The 11,725-nt window shown below is 42.8% G+C and overlaps 1 protein-coding gene across 1 annotated transcript; it reads left to right on the top strand.

Annotated features, from left to right (window-relative positions):
• Positions 1–4,166: 4,166 nt before the first annotated feature.
• Positions 4,167–11,039, top strand: MRPL53 (mitochondrial ribosomal protein L53). Its single transcript, XM_048841077.2, has 3 exons — positions 4,167–4,319; positions 8,001–8,113; positions 10,528–11,039. Exons 1-3 carry the CDS (start codon positions 4,228–4,230, stop codon positions 10,653–10,655), a joined length of 333 nt encoding a protein of 110 aa, XP_048697034.1. The 5' UTR covers positions 4,167–4,227; the 3' UTR covers positions 10,656–11,039.
• The last annotated feature ends 686 nt before the right edge of the window (positions 11,040–11,725 follow it).

Genomic DNA, 11,725 nt, shown 5'->3' with positions numbered 1-11,725 from the left:
ACAGAGTACCAGCCTTGCTATTAGCTAGAGCCCTGAGGGATTAGGACTTGAGGTGAACCAGTAACATCTACCAAGGTTCCCTTAACTTACCTCCACTCACCTGTTCCATCATCATGTGAGACAGCGTTCGCATTCAGCACGCAGGATGATGAAATCAAGAACAGTAGACAGAAGAAACCATACTGAATATCTACTTACTTGTCACCGATGTTCCTAAGGTCCAGTTCCTGTTGTGTTGTTATTCCTGGCACCTGCCCTGGTTCCCGTCTGTGTTCCTGTTCTCCTGTCCAGTGTCTGCAAGATATGGTATAGTCATTCTTGTTAAGTCCTGTGTACCCCATTGTGCATAGGGTTTGGGGCTCTGGGGTTCACCCCCATTTACATTTGTGTTAATAACCAAGCTGTTATTATGTTATTTTAGTTTGCAGGGAGTCCTAGCCTGTTATTGTTACTCTTAATAAATACCATCTGACTATTTGCAATCTCAATCTGCCTTTGACTTAACTACACAGTTGCAGATGATAGATGCGGAGGGGGTAGAACACTATAGATGGCTCATCTTCTGTAAAGTAAAACCTAGTTCCAACTGTCTCGGGCTAACACCTTCTCCATAATGAGGGTGTGTGAAGGGGCTGAATAGCTGCCTGATGCATACATTTGTTAGATATAAAACTATGGACTGCTGAATTAGCCAATGGGACTACTGTATTTTTCCTTCTGAGAAACTCTGCCTCTCTAAAATAGTAACTGATTTTTATTTTAATCAGGTTGGGATATCAATGTTACAGATGTTAAAACATCATTGTCTGTTAAAAGTAACTATGCTCTAGTTATCACTATACTTAAGAATAAAATTAATCACTTGGTTTCAAATGTGAATCCTTGGAGAATAGTCTCTAGCATACACATTTCAGAGTTCTCAGATTACCTGCTGGAATAGAAAGGAATGATTCAGGTCCTTTGTGGATAATCTGTTATGAGCTATTCTGGAATCAAATTAAGACACTATGGGTCAGAGTTCAATCTCAGTTACACCTGTGTAAATCCATGGTAAGTGGAGACACTGATGGAGTTAAACGGGTGTAAAAGATCAAAACTAAGATTCCTGCTTCTGTTCCACATTCATTCTAGGACTTGGTTGTAACCAAGTATAGAGAAGATCCTTCTTTCAGCAAACAAGATGCCTGCACTCATTTCCCTTGGCTTTGTTTCATAGAAAGATTCTATCTTTTTCAGGGAGGAAGAAAGGATGTGTTGTCTTAAGGTTACTAAAAATTTATATTTTCCCTTATGTAACTTTAAGTTGGATGAATCAGGTTCAGGCAGCTAAAAAATAAATTACTGAAAAGGGGATTTTTTTATATATCTTTCCAAAGTGATGGTTCAGATCTAGGAGGAAAGATAAAACTTTTATAGATTTATGACAAAGGCCAACAGGCTGGTTGATTTGCAGTATGAATGAGATGATTGGAGAAGGTTCTCTTTGCCCTAGATTCTGCACAGTAAACTGTACAAATTCCACAGGAAACTGCTATTAAAACACAATAGGGGATGATATAAAGATTATTTCTGCCTTACCTATTTTGAAATCAACAGGAGTACAGGGTGCCCAGCACCTGGCAGAACTGAACTCTTAACGATCAATAAAATACATCCTTCCTTCCTCATTCCTTAATCAAGGTTGATCCCATACTGCTCTAAGAGAGGCTGATGGAAATGTTGTTACTGATTTGTATTATAATGAAGAAAGAGAAGGATTGTTGAAGTTCTATAGTTTGAGTTCACCTTTTAAAAATAAAATATTCTATTTGCCCCTCTATGTGCCTGATCTGGCACTCCTTACTCAGGCAAATCCTCTTTTAAATCAGTGAATTTTTGCTTAAGGAGTAGGTTTGTTACAATGCTTTCTCTCACAGACTTATTTTTGCAAAGACAAAGAGCTATAATATAAATGAATTTGGAAACAAAAAAAAACAAAAAAAAAACACAAAGTTTTAAAATACTTACTTCTGAAATTAGTTTAACTATTTTATTTTTAGGCTTCATCTCACTGGAAAGCTGGAGTTAATTTAATGGCTACATTTAAAAAAAAAGAGCTAAAGCTACATTACAACAATAGCGTAACATTTCCAAATGTTGCCAACTATTCTATTTTGTACATCAGTTTGTTACTCGGGGGAAAAAGCATCAGTAGTACTTCAACACCAGGTAAAAATGAAATACAGTATTGAAAGATTCCCTAGAATTTCGCACTGTATTTAAAAACATTACCAAAGCTGATTTATTCCAAGCTCCCACACCAAAGGTTTACTAGGATCCCAGTACTCTACTAACAATTTCAGATAGTACACAACTCCCAAAAACTTTACAAAAGTTGTTTCTGCCATCTAGTGTAAAATTGATGAATTACACTGGCTATGCTGCATTCCAATCAACTTCAACAGTGTTTGTTTAACAACTTATTATTTAGCTGGTTTATCTTACCCCCTTTTATATATTTTCTAATGCATCTATTTTAAAAAGTCTTTATTTCCATTTCTACCAGACTCTTCAGCAGGTCCCTCTTCTATATTTTACAACAGTGAAGATTCAGATTGCCCTTTGTTTAGTATATGACCATTCTTATAAAAAAGGTTTATTTCAAACATTGATAGATATGATCAGAGAAGAGGAAGCCAGGCAAACCAATGCAAGATCCACAATTCCTAGGAGTCGTGGTGGAAACCAATTGGGACATCTTACAGAAATAGACTCAGATCCTGCAATGAGCTCTGCATGGATGTATCCATACCCACACAGTGACCCATTACAGGATCAGGGCCAAGTATTGCCAGGGATATAGGTCTTTATATCCTTAACTCCTGCAATTCATAATTGTAGGTTTCTCTGCCCTCATACAAGAAACTATGGTAGGCCCTGATTCTGCAAGTGATACCTCATGTGCTAACTAGGGTTACCAATTTTGGTGGGACATATTCCTGGAGATTTCATCACATGATATAATCTTTAATTAAAAATTAATCTTTAATTCCTGGAGACTCTGGGACAACCATGGGGGGTTGGTGTCAAGGTCCCTTTCCCACTCTGAACTCTAGGGTACAGATGTGGGGACCTGCATGAAAGACCCCCCTAAGCTTATTCTTACCAGCTTAGATTAAAACTTCCCCAAGGCACAGATTTTGCTTGCCTTGGGAACCAGCTTAGGTTAAAAACCTGTTATGCTGCCACCACTGAGCAATTTAAACAAAGAACAGGGAAAGAGACCTCTTGGAGCCGTCTTCCCCGAAAATATCCCCCCCTCCAGATTTGAAAGTAACTTGTCTCCTCATTGGTCATTTTGGATCAGGTGCCAGCGAGGTTACCTTAGCTTCTTAACCCTTTACAGGTGAAAGGATTTTGCCTCTGGCCAGGAGGGATTTTATAGCATTGTATACAGAAAGGTGGTTACCCTTCCCTTTATATTTATGACAGTTGGCAACTCTATTGACAACCCACACTGAAACCAATGACTGTCCATCTGCACAAAGCCGGCTGCAGTGGGTCTGTGTAGAAATAAACTACAGGGCACCATGTCAGTGCTCTATACTATGTTTACAGTTCTATATTTTTGCTCCGGGTGTTTGATAAGTTTGACGAGCAAAAAGAATCAAATAAAAATGTTAACATGAAAAGAATCAAATTTCCTAACAATTGCCCTGAACTCGAATCTTTGCTCTTTGTCTTTCGAAAACTTTAACGAGGCCACGTCCTTGTCCTGCTCGTCACTCATTTCTATTCACTGCATTGCACTGTAATGAATGATACCTGGTGGGGCGTACACTCCCCCGCACCCCACCCCGCTGCTCCCGGGGCAAAATCTGAGTCCGTTTCTGAACATGCGGCTAATTTCTTTAAATGAGTGAAAACTCCGCATTTGAGCGGACCCCGCCGCAAACTCTATCACCCCCCAGTGGGAGAGGCTGCGACCCCGGCGCTCAGCTCCCAGGCCGAGGGGGAGGGGCCAGGCTCGAAGTACGCCCAGGGCAGAACGCCAGGCACGAGCAGAGCTGCACCGCGAGGGGCTCCGGCAGCTCGGGGCCCGCCGCAGCGCAGCGCAGCGCAGCGCAGCCCAGCCCCCGCCGCCGAGCACTACGTTTCCCACAGAGCTGCGCGCGCCGCCAGCCCTCCGCGCCCCGCCTTGGCGAAGGGGCTTGTGGGAATTGTAGTCCCAGGCCGAGCAAGGGGAAGATGGCGGTGCCCAAGGCCGCGGTGGCGCTGCGGCACGTGAAGAGCGTCGTGGTCCGGTTCTGCCCTTTCCAGACCAACGTGGAAACCACACGGTGAGGAGAGCTCGGGAGGGCGGCCAGACACCCGCTATACCCGCCTCACGGGGAGCAGCCCCTCCCCCACATTCCCCCCTGGACGGGGAGCGGCCAGTCGGCCGGCCCGCCCTACCCGCTCCCCTATGGGTTCCTGCGCCCCATTCAGCCTACCAAGCGAGGCCTTTCCCGTCTACCCTCCCCCTCGCCCCCTGGGCGTTGGGCTCCGCCTGTGCGGCGGGGCAGCGAGTGGTTCGCTCTGCCCGGCCCATTCGCCCCCGGGGCTGGAATGGCTTCCGTGGCGTGTTGCGTGCGGAGAGACCCCTCTTTCCCCCTGGCCCTCCAGCCAAGGGATGGGCTCCCCCACCCCGGCCGTATGCACCCGACGCAGCTTTGAGGTTTGGATCTGGTTCTACTTACAGGGCTGTTTGTCTCCAAACACGACCGTGTTACAGGGCATTGGGTGGGTTCGCTGTTGCTGGGTTCTAGAGCAAGTGGTTGGTTCTAGACTGGTTACCAAGTACAAAGACAACTTTACCTGGGCCGGGAGAGTCAGTATGGGTCCATCCTGTCTTCCCATTATTGTCAGTAATAAGCAGCATTGTCAGCCTTTAAATGTTTAAAAAACCACAAGTCAGGTACCTAAAAATTGAGATTAAAAACAAAAGATTTAAAAAATTGCCCTCCTTTTTTGAGCCTGTCAGGTGCACTCAGGTCACATTTTTATGCTTTTCTCTGCAACCACTAGGCTTACAGTCATTTTTTTACTTGAATGCTGATATTTTTGTATAATCAGTTGTCTCCACTAACCAGGGCTTTAATAGGCATCAAGTTTAAAACTAATATAAGGAAATACTTCTTCACTCAATGCACAATCAACCTGTGGACCTCCTTGTCTTGGGATGTTGTAAAGCCCAAAAGTATAACTGGGTTAAAAAAAGAATTAGCTAAGTTCATGGAGGATAGGTCTGTCCATGGTTACTAGCCAAGATGGTTAGCAGTACAGCCCCATGCTCTTGGTGTCCCTAAGCCTCTGATTGCCAGATACTGGGACTGGAGGGTGGGATAGATCACTTGATAATTGCCCTGTTCTATTCATTTCCTTTGAAGCATCTGGCGTTGACCACTGTTGGATAACAAGATATTGGGTTAGGTGGATCATTGGCCTAACTCAGTATGGCCATTCTTTATATTTAAGTTAAAACATCAAATATTGTGAGAGTTGGCCAAGTTAAGACCCCAGCAAGACCTGTGCAACCCCATTGTTTTCAGACTACTGGTTTAGTGACACCTGTACAGATGTCAGGTTTCAGAGTAACAGCCGTGTTAGTCTGTATTCGCAAATAGAAAAGGAGTACTTGTGGCACCTTAGAGACTAACCAATTTATTTGAGCATGAGCTTTCGTGAGCTACAGCTCACTTCATCGGATGCATACCGTGGAAACTGCAGCATATAAAGTAGACACTATGAGCTGGAAACTGTAAATTGGAACTTGCGGGGACATATCTGCTGGAGCTGTGACTGAGCTAGCGTGCTAAAAATAGAGTGTAGCAGCATAGAGGGAGGAGCTAGCCACCCTAAGTAGTCCGAGACGCTAACCATGTGGTGGGGTGGATAGCCCTTCCTGCTGCCACAGCTACACTCTATTTTTAGCACAATAGCTCAGTCAGAGCTAGCAGGGGTTCAGTCTCCTCAAGCTAGAAATTGCACCTCCAGCTCAAAGTATAGAGGTACTGACTAAGGCCTGCAAGCACACATGTGCTTAACTTTACTATGCTAAGCACAGAGGCCCCAACCCTAAAGTCATTGAGGATCCATGTGAGTGCAAGGGTCAGCACATGTGGAGTCAGCTGTAAGATTAGTTATTAGTAGGGCCCTACCAAATTCTCGGTCTATTTTGGTCAATTTCATGACTATAGGAATTGAAAATTGGTAAATTTCACGTTTTTAGATTTTTAAATCTGAAATTTCATGGTGTGTTAACCGTGGGGGTCCTGACCCAAAAAGGGGATGTGTGGGGGAGTTGCAAACCTATTGTAGGGAGGGTCATGGGGTTGCCACCCTCACTTCTGTGCTGCCTACAGAGCTGGACAGAATGGGGAGCATGGGGTGCGGAGCTATCTGCAGCTGGGAGAGAGATCCAAGAGCACCCCTGCAAGGAAAGACCACGTCCTATCCTGCCCCAGCCCTGCCCAGACTATCAGCTAGGTGCCCCCTTTGCTGGGATGCTCCCAGCAGCACAGGAAAGATAGGATCCAGCTCCACAAGCCTTCTCCAGCTGCAAGAACCCTCTGGGGCTACTGCCTAGTCCCAGAGCGTCCTACAGAAGGGGGAGACTCCTGGAGGTGGCTCTAGACCCGCCCCCCCCCCAGCCTGCCCCCTTTGTGGGGAAGGACTTATTTCATGGTCCATGACACATTTTTCACTGCTGTGAAATTGGTAAGGCCCTAGTTATTAGTCTTACAATACTTAGAAATAGTGAGGAAAAATACAATGGCTGATGTTCTTTGGTAATCAATTGCCTGAGAAGTCCAAATAATTGTGCTTTTTCCATGACATAAATACTTTACTAAAGGAACATAAAACACAAACTTGGAACAGATGTGAGGAGTTATTTTACATGTACCCGCAGGCGTGCATGTGCATACACACACAGTAATAGAGGTTAAGGCTAAAAGGGACAACCAGATAATCTAGTCTGACCTGTGTATTACAGGTCACCACTACCCACCACCAGTACCTGCACGTTAAAACCAACAACTGAAATTAGACCAAAGCATTGCAGCTCTCATGAGACTAGATACTATGAGCCACGGACCGAGAATAGGAGAGACCAAGGTGCACCAGTGCCCAAGACCCTCACAATGGCAGGGAAATGATTAAGTGATTAGAGATACCCACACACTACAGAGGAAGATGAAGCACAACCAAGGTCGCTGCCAATCTGACCTGAGAGAAAATTCCTTCCTCACCCTATATATGGTGATCAGGTAGACCCTGAGCATATGAGCAAGAACCAGCCAGCCAAGCACCTTGAGAGAGAGAGAATGCTTGGTGCCACCTAAGAGCTCTGGCCCACCCCAGCCAATCTCATATCTCCAGCTGTGGCTATCACTGATGCTTCAGAGTAAGGCAATAAAAATAACCCACAGCAGAATACATTGGTGTGTGTGCAGGGCATTCCTTCCTGACTCTTGCAGGTAACTGATATGGCTTCAAAGTGACCCTATTCATTGAACTTTGACCAAAAATTAAATGAAAAACAAATTACACAAACTTCAGCAAATCATTAGAAATGTTACCATGGAGTTGGGAAAAAAATGCAATGGAAACAGATATTTAAACAAAATAAACATTTCTCTGAACTCCAAACACTGAAACATTGACAACCGGAAAGTAAAATGGGTTATAAAGAAAAATTGATCTGACTGATAGCTGGGATAACGCAATCAATCAAAAAGAAATGCAGAAAGGAAACAAAATAGTGAAAAGCAAATTAGATTTTAAAATTTCTTTGTAATAGTCTGTTAAAATAATCATACAATCGAGTCTGCACTTATGGAACTTCTTGTAGAACTGAGGCAGTAAATATAAATCCTAATTGGTTTGTATTTTGGTTAGCAACATCAAACTATGTAAATTAATTGCAGAAATATGTTCAGTATATTCTTACTTAATTTATATTTCTTAAATCTTTTCAGAATATTTCTTGAACGTGTAAACAGTAAAAAAGCTCGTGCCTCCAATATCAACTGTGTAGTGACAACAGATGTAAGGCACGATGGATCTGAACCAGTTGTAGACATCATGTTTGGTAAGGAGTTTATCATTCATCTTAAAGGGAATGTAGCCTTTCTAGACTCACACGGGAAGATATTTGTGGTTGTTTCCTGTAATTTGTATTTGTGTTGGGGTCATACCTTGACATCCCAGTTATGGATCAGAATCGCATTGTGCTAGGTGTTGGACAAACATGTTTTTGAGCAAGAGTACGATGGAATCAGTCAGGTTAATGTATTGGGAAGGAAATTTAAAAAAAAAGTTCTGTCTACTGGATTTAGAACTGGGAAGAAAGGGAATTGACTTCATTACAAACATTCAGCTCCAATACTTAACTGAGAGGTCTGCAAGTGGACCCTTGCACCTGTGCAGAGCCCTATTGCAGGCAGTGTGGCTCCATGCTGCCACAGTAACTTTGTCATATGAGCTGTCCCACCTCAGTGGGACTACTCACATGTATAAATGTTTGCAGAAATGGGTCTACGAGCTGTGCAGCCAGCTCTGTGGGCTCCTCTAACTTGTACTGGAGGTTTCTGTCAACCCCCAGAGCAGCCCAGATTCGAGGCACTTCACAAATCGCTTTAATCCACCTTTGTTCTCCTCTTTCCTAAGCTTTACCTTCTGTTCTGCTGTCTTCTAAGAGGTCCAGCAGAGAACCCAGCCCATTAAGTTTTTCCTTCACTAATGATTATCTATTTGTTTTCCTTTAAATTTTCATATTTTAATCAGGTCAGCTGCCATTTCTAGCGAACGTTGCAAAGTTTTAGGTTTGATATGTCAAACATATATATTTTTCATTCAGTGTCTCTATAGAGTATTTCCTTCCTCATTTATTTGCCATCCTTGTCTCTTGCCATGATATACTAGATGATGAAGCTCAATGCTGTGCACAGCCTCTGCCAAAAGAGATTATTTTACTGATGCCAGAAACTACTGCTTTCAATTTTTCACTTTCCCAAGGTGCTGAGCATGTTGCCAAGGGAGCATTTCCAGCCCTTGGACTCTGGGAATACAGGACCTGAACTTGGAAACTGCACAAGACAGTGTATTATGCTGCTGCTAGATAGCTTGCTATAGTTTTTTTGAGAGATACTGTCAACTTGAAAAATCTAGTCACTTCAAAATTTAATTATGATTAGTTTTAGGCACTGCATTTTGTTCCGAGTTCTCCCTTATTACCTCACCCACCTTGTCTCTTTATATGCAATATTTCAGATGTGGAATCTACTCCCTTAGGGCTGGTCTACACTACACAGTTAGGTCGACGTAAGGCAGCTTACATTGACCTAATTATGTCAGTGACTACACTACAGCCTTCCTCCTGCCGATGTAAGGCCTTTTCTACGATACCGCAGTAAGTCGACCTAAGTTATGCCACCCTAGTTACATGAATAACATAACTTGAATCGACGTAGCTTAGGTTGACTTACCGTGGTGTTTACCCCATGCTGCGTCGACGGGAGACCCTCACCTGTCGACTTACCTTACTTTTCTTGTTCCGGTGGAGTAGTGGAGTCGGGCCAGAGAGTGTTCTGCAATTGATTTAGTAGGTCTTCAACAGACCCACTAAATCAACCCCCGCTGCATTGATCACGTCAGCGTCAATCTCTGGTAAGTGTAGACTTGGCCTAAGTGCCCTACTATACCATTATAACTCCACCTACACAAGAGGCGTAAGGCTTATGTCAGTGTAGATAGGGCGATGCAGTGTTTGTGTAGACACTGCATTACTTACATCAGCTGTTGGCAGGAACTGTGAAATTAACAAGAAAGCCAGGCAGCTGGACTCTGCCCCTTCCTGGAAGATGGGATGAGAATGGACCCCGCTCCGGGTTGGGAGCCATGGTGAGAAGCCTGGACGACGGGACTCTGCTTCCAGCTGGGAGCTGGGGCAAGAAGCCCTGGGCAGCCTCTTCTCTCCCCGCCTCCCCCGGGATTCTCAGCTCTGCACACTACCCCTTTTAGGTTAGTGGAAGTGCTCCTGGTGAGGACACACACCACTGACCCAAGGAGGGTAGTGTAGACATGCACCACTACAGTAATTACTGCAGTGGCTGTAAGTTGACCTAATATAGGTCAACTTACCTTTCTAGCGTAGACGTAGCCTTACAGTCCAAGTTTGCCTACCTTCAGAGAATAACGTGAACTACTTTAGTAACGCATCTGTTCTGAAACTAGATCATATCTGGGGAGTTTTTCCTTATGTTTGGATGAGGCAGTTCAGGGATGGAGGCTGTTTTTGTTGTGGGCAGTTAACTTTAATGTTTGCTTGCTCTTAATGTATGGTATGCGCACAGATTCAGTGGTAATGGGTATATGAAATCACTGAATATTTTTAAGTAAACTGAATGAACTGAGTGTTTACACCTATTTTAGTTTGAATGTATGCTAAATTGTTTCTTATAACTTTATTTATCACCTCTAAAATGTACAATCTTTCCTTTACAGCTGATGGAGACAGATTGATAATGAAAGGAGCCAACTTGACAGCAGCAGAAATGTTATCAGCTTTCAACTCCAGATGCATAGCAAAAGACCTTAAGGCAGAAGAGAAAACTAAGAAAAAGAGTGCTTGAAGATCAAAGAAACAATTATGTTTAAAATTGTTTAGGCATTTGAAAAGCAGTGAGCAGCTTTTGTCATCAGAACTACATAGGAAACTTCACTGATAACTGACATGAAATCTTAAAAAGAGATATGGACAAAATGCTCGCCAGTTCAACATACAGCTGAATGATTCGTATAAATATATATTTTTCCTGAGGAAAATATAATGGAGAAGCTAAAATCATTAACTCTGGCAGGGTTGGCAAGTCTTGGATGCACAAATAAATTCCTCTAGCCATATACACAAACCATCAATCTCTTGACCATGCACACACTGGATCAATGCCATGCCTATTTGTATATTAATACGAATAATGAAGATGAGCCTAATAAATTTGTTACAAGTGGAAAAATTAAGTTTAGATGGTGTTTTCAACATACATGCTGGTATCCAAAACTTCATTAGATTGTTAAACTTGTCTGTCACTAAGTAACTGACTTTAATTCAAGAGTCTCTGAAGATTAATAACTGTTTAGTTAGCTCAGCAATGAAATCAAAGCCACAAAATAAAAAAGAATGTGTAAGACCCATCTTATAAGGGACTATCCACAGAGAAAAAGTGCTAATTGTGAATCAGGGTGACAGAATATAGCCCAAAGTGAAAGATGAATTTGGGGTTTTCAGTATTTTGGAGAGAGGGGTAATTTGCTGTGATACAGTTTTTTGTTAGTCTTTTTTAAGAACAGAGTAGGCCTTATTCTGTGTGTGTGTGGATTTTTTTTTTCCCCCTCATATGCATAAAATCTGCAGAAGGAAGGACAGTTTTACAAGTACAGGTTTGTAGTTTGGTCCCATAGAAAGGAGAATGGTAAGGTCCATTAGGCTCCCTCTTATTTAAGAAAGATGGGAAGAGAAGGTAGTTAAAGCCCTTTTTTTGTTCTGTGTTTATACAGTGCCTAGCCCAGTGAGGTCCTGGTCTGTGACTGGGGCTCCTAGGTGCAACCACAATATGTGTAGTAGTAAAGGATTTTTAAAAATTTACATTTATTAAATCACTTATCAATCCTTTAGGCATTGTAGAGTTATTAAAAACCATGG

Source organism: Caretta caretta, chromosome 2, assembly GCF_965140235.1.
Source record: "Caretta caretta isolate rCarCar2 chromosome 2, rCarCar1.hap1, whole genome shotgun sequence".
In the NCBI taxonomy this organism is placed as follows: Eukaryota; Metazoa; Chordata; order Testudines; family Cheloniidae; genus Caretta; species Caretta caretta.
The sequence above is the reverse complement of the archived record's forward strand: the minus strand, read 5'-3'. Positions and strand labels throughout refer to the sequence as shown.

Excerpts from the sequence above, each read along its gene's own strand:
- MRPL53 (XM_048841077.2), top strand. The coding sequence starts at position 4,228 with ATGGCGGTGCCCAAGGCCGCGGTGGCGCTGCGGCACGTGAAGAGCGTC. Across the intron at positions 4,320-8,000 it reads ACCAACGTGGAAACCACACG|AATATTTCTTGAACGTGTAA; the intron begins GTGAGGAGAGCT and ends AAATCTTTTCAG. Across the intron at positions 8,114-10,527 it reads AGTTGTAGACATCATGTTTG|CTGATGGAGACAGATTGATA; the intron begins GTAAGGAGTTTA and ends TTTCCTTTACAG.